Source organism: Chroicocephalus ridibundus, chromosome 17 (assembly GCF_963924245.1).
Source record: "Chroicocephalus ridibundus chromosome 17, bChrRid1.1, whole genome shotgun sequence".
Taxonomy (NCBI): Eukaryota; Metazoa; Chordata; class Aves; order Charadriiformes; family Laridae; genus Chroicocephalus; species Chroicocephalus ridibundus.
Genome location: NC_086300.1, coordinates 5,182,697 through 5,201,489, shown reverse-complemented (window position 1 = coordinate 5,201,489; position 18,793 = coordinate 5,182,697). Strand labels below are relative to the sequence as shown.

The 18,793-nt window shown below is 40.8% G+C and overlaps 1 protein-coding gene across 6 annotated transcripts in view; it reads left to right on the top strand.

Moving 5' to 3' along the window:
* Positions 1-18,793, top strand: part of TANC2 (tetratricopeptide repeat, ankyrin repeat and coiled-coil containing 2) — a 331,215-nt gene that overhangs the window by 103,153 nt on the left and 209,269 nt on the right. For all 6 annotated transcript variants that reach the window (XM_063354919.1, XM_063354924.1, XM_063354921.1 and 3 more), the window contains one exon: positions 6,104-6,203. In XM_063354919.1, the coding sequence (XP_063210989.1) occupies positions 6,137-6,203 (67 nt within the window). In that variant the 5' untranslated portion in view covers positions 6,104-6,136. The remainder of the gene's footprint in view (positions 1-6,103; positions 6,204-18,793) is intronic.

Sequence of the window (18,793 nt, the reverse complement as noted above, 5' to 3'; positions counted from 1 at the left end):
CTGTTATTTTGCATAACTGGGTATGTATTTTCTGTCAGAGGACTTTCTTCTTTTTCAGAAAAACACATAAGAAATTACCCTTTTAGTAAACCTTATTTCCATCATTCCTATTGGGAATTCAGGGAAGATGTGCTAAAGAAATATGATGCCTCAGGATCTTCTGAGATAGCAGAAGCAGATGAATACGAGAATAAGCAGTGAGATACGGACTAACCGTTTTCCTGCTGGTCAATACAGACTATTGTTGTGGTATTTATCAGCAGCAGAAGTACAGGAGTTAAGGATTATCAAATTAGTTTGTTTTTAAAGCTTTGTCATGATCTTCTATGTGTGTTCCTTTGACTTGGTGCTGCCAAGTCCTGATTCCAATTTACAAAGTTTTCTTTTGTCTTTAATGATAAACTCCGATAGACACGAAGTATGAATGCCTGCCTGCCTTCTGCACGGAATGAGCAAAAGTGGTTTGTCCCAGCGGGCTTTCCGCGTTGTGTTTGGGTGGGACTATCGCACTAAGCAATATTGTAATGCTCCCATCTACAGCATGGCAAAGCATTGCCTGGAGGGAGGATGCCCTGAGATTTACGCTTCTTATGCTCTTCTGAATTTCAGAAGTGGTTTGTCACTGAGCCATGGAGCGATTTCTCATTGGCAAATGTGTTTTGACAGAAGTTTGCAAATATTTTTTACTTATATCTATCTATCTTTAGATATAATGTTTTGATAATTTTTTACTAGAATAGTGTTCATAAACTTCTGCTGAATATTGTGGCGGTTCTGGGAGTAAGGTCTGTCTTAATTTGCTACAGTAGGAGCTGCTGCCTGAGCCGGACAATGAGCTAAAGGGATTGTGTGGTCTGGTGTAGAGGTGGTCTTGTTTACAGGCTTTTACTTCACTTAGTTTTGAATTACAAATTAATATACCAAGAGGCAGCTGACAGAAATGTTGAACCACCTCCAATTTGGAAGTATGGACACTTTTTAAGCTGTCCTTTGCGCACACAAAGCTCCGTAGTGGCGGTGCCCTGACTGCTCGCTAGTCTGACACTTGGAACTGCTAAACCATGAACATCAGCGTCGTGCGCAGGCAGCCTATTGGGCTTTCTCCTAACGGATTTCAAGGAGGAAAATCGTGAACATATGTAAAGAAATCTGTTTCCTTTAAAATGTTTGGAAGACCAAAATGTTTGCAGTTTTTTTACTTTCTAGAAACACCTTTTGAAATGCCTGTCCTTTTACGTAGGTATTTTCACTATGGAGGCAAGGAAGGAACTGAAAACTTAAGGGGGAGATAAAATTCTTAAGAACTGTGCATTGTACATATGACTTAGATTGCATGCCCTTAATACTTTTTTATTTAGAAACTTTTCATTATTGGAAAAAATAGATTAGAGTTCTACTCTGAAAAGTATATATTTAATAACTTCTAATGCTGACTTGCACAAAACTTGACAGCTGTGGCCAAGCAATGTTGGTACGTCTCACTGGACTTCAAACAGTTTTTTGAAAAAGAGCTTAGTTTTTACTAATCAGCTTTATAGAAAAAATAATTTTATTTTTAGTAAGCTGATCATAGAAGAGGAAAATACTGGGATCTAGCTGGTTTTAGTGGTGGTATATGGGGCAAAAATAATTTGCTCTCATTTTGAAATTCCGTGTCTGACAGGCAATATCCTTCCCTATGACATCTTTAAAAAGAGGCAAAAATGACTTCTGTGGGCTGTAATAATGGGTAGCCACCCAAACCAGGAAGTAGTTTTCACAGCCTGTCTACAAACTCTGTCTTAAAATTAAGAAAACAAAGAAATAGGCCTTAGTCATCCAGGAGGGTTTAATGGGATATTGCGGACTTGTTCCAGCTCAGCACTTGGTGTAAAGTTGCAGCTTGCAGCATTCCCTTCTTGTTGCCTTTCTGTTTTTTTTCTCATTGTGTTTCTACTACTGCTTTCTCATGCTCCAGAAACTGTTTTTGTTTGTGGATTTCACTGAAATTTAGCTTTGTTAGAAGATAAAACAACATGTGGTGGAGTCTGTCTATACGTAAACCAGAAGGTCCTTGAGCTGCTTTTAAAAAAAAAAAAGGCTGCTTTTGTAAAGTGCCACTGATGCTATAAAACAGAGCTCATAGAGATAGTACCTTTTTATTTACCTGCTGATCCTGTTTGGAGACTTCTGCTTGCATAATATCTTCATTAGATTTGATAAAGTTAAAAATGACAAGCTAAATGACAAATAAAGTGTAGTAGTTCTTGGTGGCTGGATTTGATGACAGAAGTGTGCCATGGGTGGCAGTGGGAGTGTAGAGGATCCCCATCAGCATCCTGCGTCTTTAGCTTCTGCTGACACAGCTGCTGGTGAGGCTGGAGAGGAGAACTGGAGAATTAACCTGCGCTGTAAGATATATTGAGAGTTCGTTGGAGGTATGAAAAAATGCCTGATCCAGCTCCTCCTAATACTGTAATGCCATTTACTATTTAATCCTTCTAATTCCATGAGCTAATACGACCAACAGAATTTTTAATTTAGAGTCCTTATTCTTAAATATTATTTCTGGCTTAGTAGTAGCTAAACAGAGGAAGAGCTGTGACTGCATTTGCTCAAAGCCACGAAATAATGTGGTTGTGCATGCAAAAGAAAAACAGCAGTTGATTTCTGCTACTCTATATTGTGAAAACCTCAACTACTCAGGATATAAATTTAGTGAGTTCTTACACTTGGAGTACCACGGCATTGTCTGTAAGACACAATGAGAAACCAAGTAATGAGTTGATGCTAAACCAGGTCTATTACTAAAAGGCCTTTCTTTCCATCTCCCTCCTGTGCAGGGTACAAAAGACCTGGCAGTCCTCTGAGGTTTCAAGGTGAGCTCCGAGAATACGGAATTGGTCCTTAAGGCATCTCACGGCTGGTAGCTCGGGGTCTTAATGCAAGACATGAATTCTTTCTCTACCCCATAGCTCTTCAGAGCATATTCACAGCCATCCCATGAACGCTCTAATGCAGAGACTTAATTCAATCCCAGTAGCAGCACAGCAGTTTCTGTCAGGGATTGCCATGTGAAGGCTGGAGGTAAACATCATTAGCAAACTGTCATCTTCACCTTTGGCACTGTTTAGGCTCAGTCCAATTGGCTCCTTCAGCATAATTAGGTTTAATTAGGTTTTACCTCAGCGCTGATGGCACAGCTCCACTTGGTTCTATTCTCAGTGCAAGCTGACGTGGGGATAGTTGCTAAACCTCCTTCTTAATTCGTAGGAACTTTGAAGTTTTGGGCTGTCCGCTGCTACTTTCAGAGTTCGATTCTGAGGAAAATGCCATATAGACATTGATTGTCTTTCCAAACTTAGATGGGACTCAAAAGGGATACCTGGAGAGTAGCTTTTTTTAAAAACAAACAAGAAAAGAAAAAGAAAATACCCTACACTTTTCTGTAGCGGGATTTTAGCAGGATCTTTCTGCTCTACCCTAGTCTCACCAAATGCTGTAAGGTTGTTTATTTATCCTTTTCCTACCTAAATCTGAAATAGCAAGCTGAGCACTTTACAGTCCCTTTTTGCCCTTCCACCTGCATTGGCTAGCTAGTACGCTTGATGCCATGGGTAAGAGATGGAAAACAGGATGTTATTCCTGGCTGGTGATAGAGTGCGATGTTACTCTGTCAGCAGCAGTGGCGGTGATTCTGATTTACTTCTTCACGAAGAGAATCAAACCTGTCACTGAAGTCTGGGGGTTGGAAGTGGGATCATTGCTTAATTCACGGGAGTTGCAGGCTCAGAGTATGAGTTCCGTGGGAATGCCTTCAACACCGTACCCAGATGTGTGGCAGGACGGTCACCGCACTCGGGTGGTTAGGGCAGGCGAGTTAGGTTTGGGTAGAGGAGCTCTGTGCAGGCTGCGTTATCTGCTATGGAAGGGATAAATTCGTAATCAGCCTCCTCTTTGCGCCATGCTCCACTCTTGCAGCTATGCTTCCAGACTTACCTCAGTTTGCTTGTTGAAACACTCCTGTAATCTTGCAAGCATGATACATCAGTGAGAATCGTTATTAACCCTGATAACTTGGGAAACTTCTCGTTATTTTTACATATTACTATCATAGAACACAAAGAAACTACCTCTCCTTGTTTTGCCTGTCTTGGAAAGATGTTGCTAGGTGATAGTTATATTTTTCTGTTCATAAACTTTTTAGGAAAAAATTAACGTCACTGTGGCTGTGACACTTGGCTTAATACAAGAACCACTGGAGTCTGCTTTTTCTAAATAAATGAATCGATCAATCAAATATACACATTATGTTATCAGCATAGTGCTCAATGTTGTAGAGGAGGAAGAGGTAAGTTGCGTTCAGACTTGAGCAGTTCTCCTAATAGTAGCAGGGGGTGTTTACGGCTTCCTTGTTGTTGTCCTCAAAGCCTAGATAAATACATGTGGATTAGTAGGATGTTGGAGGGATTATAATATTATCACGTTCCAAAATAAATAATACTTTTGAGTTTGGTTGCCTCCTCTTTACATTTACTGCCTGCTGCTTATTTGCTCCTTCTGGTGTTGCAAAGGATGACGTATATGGAGTTTATTAGTAACAGATTGGAGGAGAGGAAGGGTATGTAAACCCAGAAGTTTTCTTTCTGTGCTACGAGCTGGAACACAGCAGCCATCTAAAGAAATTAAATAAACAGAATTCAAATTTAAGACAATCGTGTTTGTGCCCAGATGGAATTTTTTTTTTTTGTAGTCATATAGCAGTAGGATGCTCCGAAGAGGGGCTGAAGCTTTGTTTCGGAGCCCCAGGAATGAGCCTCAATACTCGCTCGTTGTGCTTTGAGGTCCTTATGCGAGGCCTCAGGAAGACGCCAGGTGATACTCATGCGATTCATAGATGAGAAGGAAATACCAGTACTGTATTTTCTGCTTAATATTCATGCATGCAGATGAACATGCCCCAAAATCTGTTTGTGGAATCTAATAAGTGAATGGGAACTTCTGAAAGCTGGGAAGGGCTGAAGTTAATGTCATCCTTGCACGCTTACGGGTGTTTGCTACGTGGGTGCTCTAACTTGCTGCCTTGGAATGTTAGTATCTCTCAGTCAGTGAGTCACATTAAAAGGACTTTCAGTGGCTTTAAAGACACATATAAAGCTCTTTGAACTGGGTATCATTGTATGAATTTACTTGAAAGTTTTAGATAAATGTGAAGAAACTCAAGATCGCATTTCCTGAGCATCCTCCAAGAAGAACGTAATATTGTTGGAGGAAGAAATTTCATTATATATTTTTGTAAGATGAATGGAATATTATGTGTGTAATAGAAGGAAGGTTGTGGTTTATTATATGTCCTGATCAAAGATGCTTTACTATTCTTTTGGTCTAGTTATGAGCTGCTTTTGTTGTTGCTGTTTTGATGGTTTACCTACTTTAATAAGAGGATGTTCCACCAGAACAAGCTGTCAGTGTGTCTGGTGAACCCAGCAGCTTGTTCTTTTATCTTCAGCAGCGCAGAGACAACTTTCTTTTTCCCTGAGACATACAGAGCAAGAAAAATATATGGATAATGTTTCTGTTTGATTTTTTGCATCAGTTAAGTCTGTGTTTGAGTGGCTTTCCTCCTTGTGACAACTTGTTCAACTCTCAGAAGAATTTGACAGACAACTAGCCCAGGAGCTAAAGACAACAGCTTTTGTAGTCTGGGGGTTGTTGTCAGCAAGGTTGACTTTTTCTGAGCAACGTGAAGGGAAGCAACTCTTTCTGATAAGTTTGGCTTTAATAGTAATGGGAAACGGAGCCAGAGTTTGCTAAATGCTGTGTCTTCCCCAGTTTAGCGTGATAATAATTTGGTAAGTAGTTTGACAAAATAGGTAGGTCATGCTGGCAGTGCCGAAATTGTCTTGTCCTGGAAATAGCCTGCATGAATGAAAGCAAACGGGATGGCAGGTTTTATATGGATGTTAATTTCTATTGTTAGGAAATGTGTTGGCAAAATAGCTTTTTGGCATTCTAAGTGGTTATCTTGTTTTTAGCACCTCCTTACCTCTTCTCTGTCATGTTTTCCTGTTGACTATATCGGAGTGTTGATTTGTTACCTCTGTTGTTGTTCTGCTTTACACAGTCTTTGGGATACACAGAGTGGAACAGGATCGCCATGTTTCGAAACAGTCTCAAGATGCTTCTTACAGGAGGGAAGTCAAACCGCAAAAACAGGTCCAGTGGTAAGTAGATGTCAGCTCCTCATGCATGTGTTTTATTTACAGTTTTTGAAAGTATTCCTTTTATGTGTGTTTTGGTCTTGCTGGGTTTTTCTTCTTTTTCATGAATAGACGTACTCAGTTGATCATCTTGTAGATTCAAAACATCATCGTAGGACGTTTTAATATTGCACTGTGATTTAATATTTAAAAATATGTGTATATTTATTTAAAAATGTATGTAAACCACAATCTCTTTTTATTGGGGAGATAAGATGTAGGGAAAAACAAACAATAGTTATACTTAATCCTGTAGTAAACTAACATCAAGGTCCATGTTTCAATAAAGAAAACAATTTTTCTTTTTTCCCTTGAAAATGACTGTGATAACTTGTGGCAGTGAGATCTTATTCATTACAGACAATACTTGTGATAGCGGTAGCAGCTGTTTTTATTTTTTAAACAGAAGGGAGAGAAATGAAATTAAGGACAAATTGCCCAAATTTAGTCACCATTTCTGTTAGTCTCCTCTTTCCGCCGTGCCAGGGAAGGAGTTTACAGTCAGCAGTGGCTGGTATGCCTTGGCCTGTTTGATCCATGAAGGAGGTTAGGGGAGATTGTAATTGTGAAGCAAAACATAACAAAAATATTGATATGCTTTAAAAACATTTTTATTTAACTTTTGTATTTATTTCCAAAAATGGAGTGCTGGCAGTGCAAGAGCTTTTAATTAGATCGTTCATTTTTCTTTTTAAAGCCATCTGGCAGCACATTTTGAATATTTTGGGATAAAGTGTTTATTTGTGCTTGTGTGTCTGTGTAAATAGTGCGTATGTATGTTCCATGGGAAACCCCAAGTGAAGCCGCAGAGATACAATGGTGATAAATGCAATGGAAAAAATGGGCTGTTTGGTTTGGGTTGAAACAAGTTAATATGTATTTCTCACAGTGCTGGAATTTTCCCCCCCGCTTCTAATATCTTACTACCCCAAGTTTTATCTGGGGAAGGGGAGTTGCGTTTTTCAGCAGTACGGCTTCCCTGTCTCCTGAAGCTGCCTTGTAGCAGCACGGACTTCGGTTTGCTCCGTAGACGTCAGTAGTCTGTTAGTCTGGTTTCTGGTGAGAGTCCCAGCTTGGGGTGGTTGATCCTGAAGAGGTTTGTCATGAAAAGCTGAAGCAGTGCATCCTGGTGTTGGCTTCCTTGCGTTGGTTACTGTAATTAGTGTGTGTATCATACAGTGGGAAAAATGTCTGTTTTGCAAAGACGCCCTTAGTAATTCCAGCCTGAGGTCGTGGTTGTCACTCACTGCTTTTATGAAGGAGACTTTCTCTCCTCCTGAACTCCTTAGGCTTTTGTTGCAGGAGTGGTTAGTCTGAGGAAGGTGCCTGCATAAAAAGACACGTAGGTTTTGGGAAGACACACGAGCAGATGGCTCTGGCCTCTTGTGATTTTGTATCTCTGTGAAGTATCGCATTTACAGTGTAAAGCCCAGGAAAGTACAAATCCTCTGATGATACGCATAACCTTTGGGAAACTGTACATAGACAAATAATCTTAAATTGTGGCTCCTTTACAAAGCCGTATCTTTGTCAGATGTTCTGTTATCAGTCCCAAGTATTCCTTTTGGCTTATCTTCCAAAGCAATATTAAGGATCTTGTGTATGCAGAACTTTGCAAATACATGTTTCTTATTTTGTGAATGAAAAATGTCAGTTCTGAAGTAACAAGATTAAATACGGCTGTATTTCTGTCTTTGAGCAAAATGGAAAAAGAAATGTGTCGTCTTGAAAAACAGTATGACAGTATTTAATAGCTGATGTTTCCTCTAATGCCTAGTGACTATACCGTATGTTTAATCAAATTTATCGCAATTCTGCCTTTGAAATAAGTTGCTTTATTGCAAAATTCCGTTTGGAATTCTTCAGGGGAGGAGAGGGAATAAAAAAGGAGATTGTAAGGTGTGTTATATTAACAGTGTCTAAATGGAGAGCATCCCTCCACCGGAAAATAATTTTTTGGATAAGTGTTAGTCTATGAAACTATAACATGGCATTAGATGAGTTCATTGCTGCCTAGATGTTTTGTTTTTTTTTTTTTTTTAGTAAATATATTTAATTCTGTATTTCTTTGCAACACAGTAAGGAAAAAGATCAATAAATCACCTGCACAGCTGTTGCCTTCGCTGTTGGGATTTTGTGGAGGCAGAGGTGGGACTCATAAGGGATTCTGGATTTTTTTTTTTTTTTTCCAACCAAGTGCTTAAAAAAGATTAGGCATTTACTTTTTAAAAATTGTATTTCTCATAAACATAATGATTTAAATTGCAAAATGGGTGTTGGAAATGAAGCGTCCCATGTGGTTTTGGTGCTCTGATTTGCCTGGTGGCCTCAGAAGGCACATCCTCACGGGGGCGGTGGGATGTGGAGGGCAGAGCCGGGAGCGGGAGCTGCCCCAGCGGCAGAGGCCGATGTCTGTGGAACAGCCTGTGTTCACAGGGAAACGCTGACACCGAGCTACACCCGTCTCTGGGAATTGGGAACAAACTCAAAATCATAAGTTCTATGTTGTGAAAATCATGTAGTAGAGGTTTCAGGTCTGCTGTTGATTCATGTCCCGTGTAGTGATTTGAAATTGCCTAGGTGGGTGACAGCCCACTGGGGCCTCCGGTGGGTGTGGGTCTGGGTGAAATCGCAGTGTGGGTATCACGGCTTCCTACACTCCGGGCACTGCGCCTCCCAGGGCGGGAGCAAACCTTTGAAGCAGGGTTAAAGGTATTGTGGTTTTTTCTTGGGGAATCCAAGTGAGCGCACTGGCCTTTGAAATTACTGCTCTTTGCAGTTTCTTTCATTTGCAGTAACATAGTTAGCAAACAGGGTCAGGGAAGTCAAGCTAACAATCCCTAGATGTTGTGATGTGGTTTTGATAATTCTTCATGATTAAAAGAACACTGGTAGTGGTAAGAGTAAAATGCCTTCTTATTATTCCTCCTTCAGAAACTGCTGAGCCACTTCTCTGAAGAGCTGTGGTTAAAATTTATTTTGACTCAGCTGGGGTGGTTTTTTTTTTTCTTTGGTACTCTTTATGGTATTGTGGTTCAGTAACACAAAATATTTATAAAAGAAGAATACCAATTACGTGCATATGAATGTACAGTTACATGCAGTAATGCCAATTAAAATAAATGAATTTCTACTGCAGCATCGGATTGTGTAATCTCCTGTGGTTAATTTTGTGTGTGGGTACTTTCAAAACTCTACTGGTAGGATTTCATAGTAGCGTACTGTATATACACAGTACAACCCTGTGCATGTGTATTTGTGCACATATTTAATCCCTTGCCTTAACAAAAATTCTCTGGTGACTCAAGGGTACTCAAGATATTTTATAGCAATGCCTTAAGGACACATTATGACTGCAATAGTATTTCGATTAGGCTGTATTTTATTCTGTCATAAATGGATATTCCACGAGGCTACCAGACAACAGTGTCTGTGAAGCTGAAATGTGATCTGAATATAAAATATTACCTTTATTTTTCTATTCTAAATTAATTTACAGAGATATGCAGACATTGCATATCTTAAGTTTGTATCCAGGACTACATTTACTTAGGATATGTTTGTTTTAAAGCGTTAAGAGGACTGTGCTTTGCTCCACCCTTTTATTCCTTCTGGGCAAAGATGCAGCATGATGACTGTGGCCAGAAGCCCCCTGGCTAGGGCCAGCAGTGTCATTGAAACCTGCAGGTAGCCACTCCTGCCTGCTCCAGCTTGTCAGCAAGCTTTTTCAGACTTTTTCCCCCTAACTGAGCCCTTCCAGGGTAATTCTGTTCTGCCCTCGGAATCCAGAGACTATAAAGTGCTCTATTGTTTCTATCTGTTTTATCACGGACCTGTCTCATATTTATCTGCAGTTTGCTTGCTTATACAAAACATTCATTGATTTGGGTATGTATTTAATTAGTTTACATCGGATCAGTCAACTAGTATATTCATTCCAGTGTCGTGTTAGTGAAATAAGCCTGTGTAATGGATCCTATCTTTCCACCTATTATGATTATCCTTATTTCTTTTCTAAGCAGATGGACTATTTCCTTCTTGCGTTGTCGCATTAAATTAATACTACTGTAAGAGTTCAGATTCCCTTTAGAACCTAATAAAATTCAGCTGTAAAATTGCACAGTTTATATTTCTCTTCACTTTGAGGTGTGAGTCCAGGAATTTTTGCCTTTTATTTCTGGCGAAGGCTGAGGTAGATTCCTAAAGTACTCTTGTCTTTTTTTCCATGTTAAATTTATCTGAGGCATGTAATCCTTTATAAACTAGCCCAAAGGGTCTGCTTTTTTCTTCTGAGTTAGTTAGGAATTGTATCTTTCTTGTTCTTAACTGATACAAGACACACAATTTTTATCTCAAGCTTACCAGCTAGGAGCTTGCCTGTCGTTATTAATATTTTTAGTGTAAGGTTTTTAAAACCTGTTCTTTCCTGGTTCATAGAAGAGCCAATTATTTCTAACTTCCAATATATTTATAAGGCCTTTTGGAACCTGCCAGTTAATATTTTAATTCCAGGACTAAAAGAGCCCCTGTCAAATGCTCTTCTCTTTTGGTTCTTGCCTTTCTAAGATCAAAGGCATTTCCGTGGAGGTTTCATCACTGCTTTGCCAGAACTCCATGCAGTTTCTTCCCTGTCTCATCTCCTTTTGGAAGTCTAAGCATAATTTTTACCCTGAAAGAGTTTTCGATGGTCACAGTTGCTTTTTGGATTTCATTTCTGAAAGAAATTGCTGAGTGATGAGATCCACCTGGTGGGTCCTGTAGATGTTGGGATAACTTAATTTAAGGAGGTATTAGAAATGAGATATTAAAAGACCCCTCACAGAATGTATTGTGGTACTGAGTACTGAATGCATCCACATGTTCAAGGTATTCCATCCAAATAATGATTCAGATCACTTTCTTCCAGAAAAGTTTGCTAGTTTTTCATAAATCCATTTTTAAACAAGTCTCAAGTATGTTGACAAATCCATAGCTCCTCTGACCACAGTGAAGTCTCGTCCTTAAGTTTATTAAGAATGAACTGACCCTTCCTGAAAGTTTGTTTTTCATTTATGTAATTCAGTGTATTTCTTCTTAAGAAGGAAATTTATCAGGAAGATAAGTGTGTACACATGCACGCATTTCTCTTCTTAGCAAGGCATATTTATTTGGTCAGAATGTTTCATGTTCATTTACCAAGCTCGTTTCCTAGACATATAAAAGGTGTTGGACAATAAAGCTTCTGCTTTGCTGTGCAACTATCTTAGAGAGAATTTTAGCAGCTACTGCCCTTATTATTCTAACATGTATTTCTTTACATCTGATCAACAAATACTTGTTTTTTTTTTTTGTAACACCACAGATGTTAGCCTAACTTGCTTTATAGCTCATAAATAATTCTTACTTGGCAGGTCTGTTCAGTCCTCTACTGCGCTTATAATTTTTTCATTAACTGACTCGACCGTTCCTCTGGAGTTTATCAACCCGTATTGTTCTGTGCTTCTGTGTGTGAGCGTATGGGGGGATAATCCAGCTCTGTCAACCTAAGCCTTGCCAATATTTTCACAAGTTTGAACATCCCCAGCTGTAACAACAAGCGTGTTGACCAAGGCTGCCTCCGTCCTGTGATGAGTAACCAGCAATGGATGTCCTCACCCCACCTCTCGCGTTCCCAAAGCCCTAAAAGTGACTTTATTACCTGAAGCACCATTCAGGGAGTTTTGTTTTCACATCCTCTTTGCAGCTTTTTCCACCCTCTTGAGATTTAATTGATTGTTTTAATCTTTTTTGCTTGCATCAAATACAGACGTATATGATAGTTTTTCTCTGGAAAGGAGTTTTTAATCCTTTCTCAGCATTTCCTGATTGTCCTCTCATGGTGCTATATGGCGTTCTTAAATGACTTGCATATGCAAAGTTTCTCAGAGCCATATTTTTTAGCCTTCCTCCTTGCCCCGACCCTCCCCTTCTAATTTCCCATATTGCAGTACACTTATAAAACTCATTTTGTTTCTTTGCACCTGTTTTCAAACCGATGTGCCTTTCTTCCATTTTCCTCAACGTTTCAGCCCACCAGATCATGCATTAGTTCTGGAATCTGGAATAGTTCAGCTTCCCATGCTTCCTTTGAGGAAAGTAGTCTTGAATACTCATAATCTTATAGTTCTCCTTCTCAGTATTCCCAATTTTTTGACTTTATTTTTTGTGAGGGAATTGGAAGAATGCTGTGTTTCTTAATGTCTGATTTCCCCCCCCCGGCCCTTTTTTTTTTTTTTTTAATGATAGAGCAGCATCTCTGTCTTTAAAATGCTGTATTTTGGGCTCTTTACTACGAGGCTTAAATTTTGGAGACTTCTAAGTCCTTTTTCCTCACTTACATTGTACTGTTCTCTGCAATATGTAACACTGTTTGAAAGGCAGGCCCTCTGTATCATGTATATTTACTGTTTTTTGATACAGACGTGGTTCTTATTTAGTTCCATTTCATTAAAGTAGCCTGTATCAGAGCTTGAAATGTTGTGTTTGTTTTTTTTTTCCTCCCCCAAAACAAAATGAATGAAAGAATCTTCAGGCTGTCCCATTTATTCAAAAAGGTTAAATAATAAAATTAGGTACATGGGTTTGGGGAGGTGAGAGATTTCTTCTGTGCTGATTGCTGTATTTATTTCAAATAGCTGAAGAAGAGAGGAAGGCATGCTCTGAGTATTGGAGAGGATTGTCTCCTTTATGCCTGCCAGGGAGCTTTTTCTTCTGCTGTTTCCTCATCTTGTATTTCTCTCAGTGCATCCACAGGCACTCCTTTTCCCTCGGTCATCCACATTTTATTTTTTCAGATGTGCTCCTACTTGCTGGTTTTTATCCAAGATTTATCTCTAGGTCACTGAGCCCATTCTCAAGTTCTTCTATCTCAGCTTTAATCCTTCTCAAACCTTTCCTTTCATTAGCGATTCTACAGATCTGATTGCTGAGATTAATTCATTGAGGTCCCTTCTAATAGCGGGGGCTGGTTTGTCCTCCTGCTTCTGTTACGGCAGCCATCTCCCCCTCTGCTGTCCTCATACGTTGTTCTGAGCTCTTCAACCTCCAGAGAGTTTCTTCTGGGGAAAAGAAAAAGGCTTTTTAAACTGGTCCTTTATGTGAGCATCCATTCTGCAAATAAGGAAATTGATTTTTTTGAAATTACAGAGGTCAGGGAGTGGGAATGTTTGCAGGTTGTGCCGTTTCCCCGCCGCCCCTAGAGCTCTGACCTCGGGCCGTGGTCGGCTCCACCAACACCACGCCATCGACCACCTTTTCTCACTCCCACCTCGCCCGAAAGCTGTCACTGTGTGTGCTCGGTTTGGAGCTCTCAGAAACTAGAGTAACAACGATTGGCCTTTGTGGATTATATGTAATGCTTTCCATTGAGAGTCGTACTGGCAGAAAGCAGTATTTGATCTCCAGTGGTCCCTCCCAACCCCTGCCATTCTGTGATTCTGTGACCAGAGCTCATGGACTTCACTGGTCTCTCTGAGCCTTGGTTTCATGCAGGAATGAGTGAGACGAGGAAGCAAGAGGTGCTGGTGATGGATGTCAGGGACCGAGAGTATTACTGTGGAAGCTGCTCTTGGTTCTTACTGGAGAGGGAAGGTAGGAGGCTTGGAAGAAAAGAGGGAAACAGGGCGTTGGAAGTATCTTTCTTCCTCATATTCCATGGTGTTTGTTTCTACTGCATTTGCCAGCAGCTTTAGTGGAGCTGCATAGTGAATGTTGTAATAAGTTTTTTGAAATAAATTTTAAATTTCCTTTTTTATCAAAAAAATATTTTTAATAAAGAGAGCTGTTCGGTTGTGCAATCTAGCTGCTTTGATCCCTGTTGACTAACCGCTGAATGCTGCTTCAAGAGCACAGCTGGCTTTTTACTGTACTGATAACTGCTAATAAACCTTTAAAGAGCTTTGAACAGCCTCTTCGTGCAAAGAATATCAGTGTAGATAGTATAGCATGAAAGCTGTAGTAAGGTGGTTGTGAATTGGAGCTCCCCAGTCATTCTCCAGATGCTTTCCACCAGACCTCACTTCTGGCGTCTCTGTATCTTCACAGGAGAGTGTAGGAAGCTGGAAGGTACGTGCCAAGAAGCATGAGGAGGTCCCTGGGGACTGGAAGGGGCAGGCGTTCTACCCGTCTAAGGGAAATGAAGGGCTCTGGGGAAACACAGGCCCAACAGCCTCCGCTTGGTCATGGCAAAAATTATGAAGACTTTTTCAAAGCCGTTTCCAGGGAAAAGCCGACACAAAGATTTTATCAAGTTACAAATTGTGCTTGAGCAGCCTCATTGCTTTTCATGATGAATTGACTGGCTCTGCAGATGGGAATGGGGCGGCAGACGCAGCTTGCCTTGACTTTAGCGAGGCTTTCAATGCGGTCTAAAGACGCTTGTGGCCGGCGGGAGGGGATGTGGGCTAGGTAGATGGACTGCAGCCTGCGAGGAAAGCTGGCTGGGCTGTCAGGCTTGAAGGAGAGTGATCAGAAGTTCGAAGTAATAACTGGTGGCCAGTTACGAGGAGCATTCCTCAGGGGTTGATACTGGTGTCTGTAGTATATAGTGTCTTTCACAACAGCCTGGACGAGGGATGGAGAGCGTCCTCCCCAAGTCTGTGGGCAGCGCGGTCTTGGAGGCAGCAGCTGATACGTTGGAGGGCAGGGGCTGCCAGGCTGAAGGACCTCAGTGAACCATAGGAACCTTATGGAGTTCAACAAGGAGAAATGCAAAGTCGTGCCTGCGGGACAGTCTACCCCGAGAACAGGTAATGCTATGGTGTCTTGGCTGTGTGCTTGCAAAGAGGTGTGGTATCAGGGTTCCAGACCTCCTGACAGTTTTTCAGGTATTTAGTTGTTACGTGCACAGAAATAGAAGCATATTGGTAGGTGAAGAAAGAGACGAAAGAGAGAAAGCAATGGCTGAAAGTACGAAGGAGCAAAAAATGGTCAGTGCTCTCAAGTACTGACTTTTTAAATGATTGAAGTTGAGTCCCAAAAACTGGTAGAAATATTGTCTGTAATCTGTGTGCTTTAGACAGACATTTGTAAAATGGGGATAATACCTCATCCCATCCCCTTGCAAACGAGCAGTCCTTTTTTGTGCAACACATCCATATTTTGATGACAAGTACTGAAGAAAAGCTCGCAGCGGTTACCGATTTTGTCAAAATCATTTTACTGTGTACTCTGTGAGTCGATGTGAGTCGACGTGTCGAGCTTCAAAATGCAATACTGCAGAGGTGCTGAGCAAATCGGAAGCATTAATTCTGTTACTGAATCTAGCAGAATTTTTTGGGCTAAGAAATAGATCAGTATACTCTTACAGTCAGACTGTAGCGACACAAATGTGTAAGGGGAACAGAATAAAATATGGATGTTCTGTGCAATTTTGGACACGTCTGGGATTTTGTGGTGTTATTCACCTCCGAGTGGGTGTGTAAGAGCCACCAGTAGCTGCCTTACTCTGGCTGAACCAGTAGAGGGAGCAGAAGTTTTCTGACAAATCATAAATCAAAAGCTGTGCTGAAACGCACCGTGCTGATATGCAGAGGAGATAAAGTTACAGTTTTCCACGTCAAATGACCTTGCCTTCTCTTATGCCTCAAAGAAAAGAGTTTTCTCATATGCAATTCAAAAAGAATAGCTTCAAAAAGCAATAACATAATCAATTTGAGTGATCTGTTAAGCCACACTGTTGGGAAAGTGGAATGTCCTTTCCAGATGTCTGAGGAAACCTTAATAACTACCACATCTATAATAGTTTTTAAAATACAAACAAGTCAATTAAGAACAAAGGCTTATATCTGCAAATTCAGCTATTTCATCTGTATAATCAGTAATGTCTAATGACTGATCTCTGGCTTTCTGTAGTAGAACGAGCCTAGCCCCAGTTCTTGAGTAAGAACAGACTTGGATTCCGTAACTTACAGGATGATTTAAACGGAATGACTAATTTCGGTTTTTATACAAGCAAACTAAAAGTAATGTTTCTCACAATTCTGGAAACTTCCTAAGTGTTGAATGTTTATAAATAAATAGCTCCAGAAATATTCAATACTTGCATGTTGATGTTGCCGTTTTACCTCAGTATGCTGAAAATGTAATGTCTGTTTTCTTGTAATCAGAACTTGCTGTGGCACAAAACCAAGCAAACATCTTAATGTGCAGGAAAGATAATTAAAATGGAGAAAAGTTCAAGCTAAATATCAGGCTTTGTATTTTTGTTCTTATTGAATGCTGAAACTGTAATTTCTGTTTGCAGTGAAATTCTACCTGCAAGGATTTCAAATTAATCGATGTCAGTCATGGAAAGCCGTAGGTAATTTCCTTTACTAATTAGCTGGTGAATTTTCTCATCACACGGCTTGGCACAATTTCAGTAAGATTTTCCAAGCAATAAATGACATCGATGGATGAATTGGGCAGGTCTCTTTCTCGCTGTATAATGTGTGAGGGTGCGACTCATGGGGTGGGTGAGTTGAGTTCATCTCTTAGGAATGAATTCATCTCTCTGGAAAACGTTCTTTCAAGGTGGCTTTTCGTGACTTTTAGTACTAAATTTAGCTTTTTTTGGAGTCTACATATCAAGAGATTTGTGAAAGGCTTATAGTTCAGTGTCATTTCTCTGATTAACTTGTAGGAATAGGTTCAATGAGACCACAAGAGGATAATCTTTTGGCAACAATATGTAATTTTTTACACAGTGTAGGTAATATGAAGAATATAAAGTAGAAACTTTGAGCGGCAGAACTCGTGGCAGAGGTGCTACAATGCCAAAGTTGTGGGTTTTATATTTGGGGAGGGGGAAGGAAGGTTCTTCTCCATGTCCTTTGAATATTATAAAGTAGTGTGGAAGGAAGAACTATTAATTGCTGTGTGGGATAGAGGGAGTCTGTTCCCAGCTCTACTGTGAATTCTCAGGATGCAAAATCAGCCTCTCGGCTCATAATTTCATTTTGTCTTCAAGCTTCTAAATGTGATGATAAAAGTCAAAGTGAGACTGGAACTGAATGGCAGAAGGTTTTATTAGGTTGTCACTTTATTAAATTTCATTTTCAATATGTTTGATTTTTCAACTATCCAGTTACAAAGTAAGCAGCAAAGAATATGGGAAAAGAGGGATGAGGTGTGATGACAGGCAGGAGAGTTGTGGGTATTGCTCTGAAAGAAGCTTTAGAATGCGTCTGCGTGTCAGAGTTGGCTTTGAGAGGAGGTGCATATGCTCTGGCTATAAGACAAGCTGAACTTATGTCCCAGGGTGGTTCTGGCTTGGCAGGGTCCGAAATGCCAACCTGGAAGTGCTGGTGCTGTGGCAGGAATTGAAACAGCTTTAGCAAAGGTACATCAGATCATCATGAGGAAGTTTCGGGGACTTCACAGTACTGCTGATTTTTTTTTTTCTTTAGGTTTTTTAAATTGAAGTTTAATTTTGGTATTTATTCACAGTTAAGAAACAATCTGCAGTTTCGTGCCCTTTCTCAACAAGGAAGGGCAGAGACTGTGCACCGGTTCTGTGCTCCATGTGCAAAACATGGACAGACAGGCTGAGAGAGCTGGGGGGGTTCAGCCTGGAGAAGAGAAGGCTCCGGGGAGACTTTGGAGCCCCTTCCAGTCCCTCAAGGGGCTCCAGGAAAGCTGGGGAGGGACTCTGGCGCAGGGAGGGGAGCCATGGGACGAGGGGGAAGGGTTTTAAACTGAAAGAGGGGAGATTTAGGTTAGAGATTAGGAAGCAATTCTTTGCTGTGAGGGTGGTGAGCCCCTGGCCCAGGTTGCCCAGAGAAGCTGTGGCTGCCCCATCCCTGGAGGGGTTCAAGGCCAGGTTGGACGGGGCTTGGAGCAACCTGGGCTGGTGGGAGGTGTCCCTGCCCAGGGCAGGATTTTGGAACTGGGTGGGCTTTAAGGTCCCTTCCAACCCAAACTGTTCTATGATTTTTTGGTTATCAAACACCTCTCCGCCAGCTGGAATTGTTCTCTCTTACAGCGTGGTAGGAGTATTCTCAAAAAAAATGAAACAAAGCCTACCTCATGAATTATTTTTCATTTCTCTGATAAATGTAAGGTCGTGTTGCTTGATGCTGCAAGAAGTGCAGGGAGTTGCCACTCGGGGCCAGGCCAGTGCTCCCTGTCTCTGCCCAGCTTGTACTTTCATAACAGTGACGGAGCAGCTCCACTCGACCGGCTGCTGGTTTGCGTGTGTGGACCCGGTTGCTGGATCCCTGGTGGCCTGTCAGTGTCTGGAGCGTGACTAGAGGGCAAACAGCCTGTTCTGCTGGTCCGTGGTGGGTGCGTTTTGAGGAGGTTGGTTTGTCGTCAGCGCTGAACCCTCTGGCCTTGCATGTCTGTTAACCAGATCCATTTTCATCATGCTCTCCTCAATATTATTAATCCGTATTAGTCTAAGCATCCCTTTACATAAATTTCCACCAAAGATGTGGTATTTTTCTATATCACTTTTTTTTTTCCAGTTCCTAAAGATAAATATTATTTATATTCAGTGTGACTTATCCATGGGAAGTGTTGATACAGATTCTTGCATTTGTTTATTACATTGACAG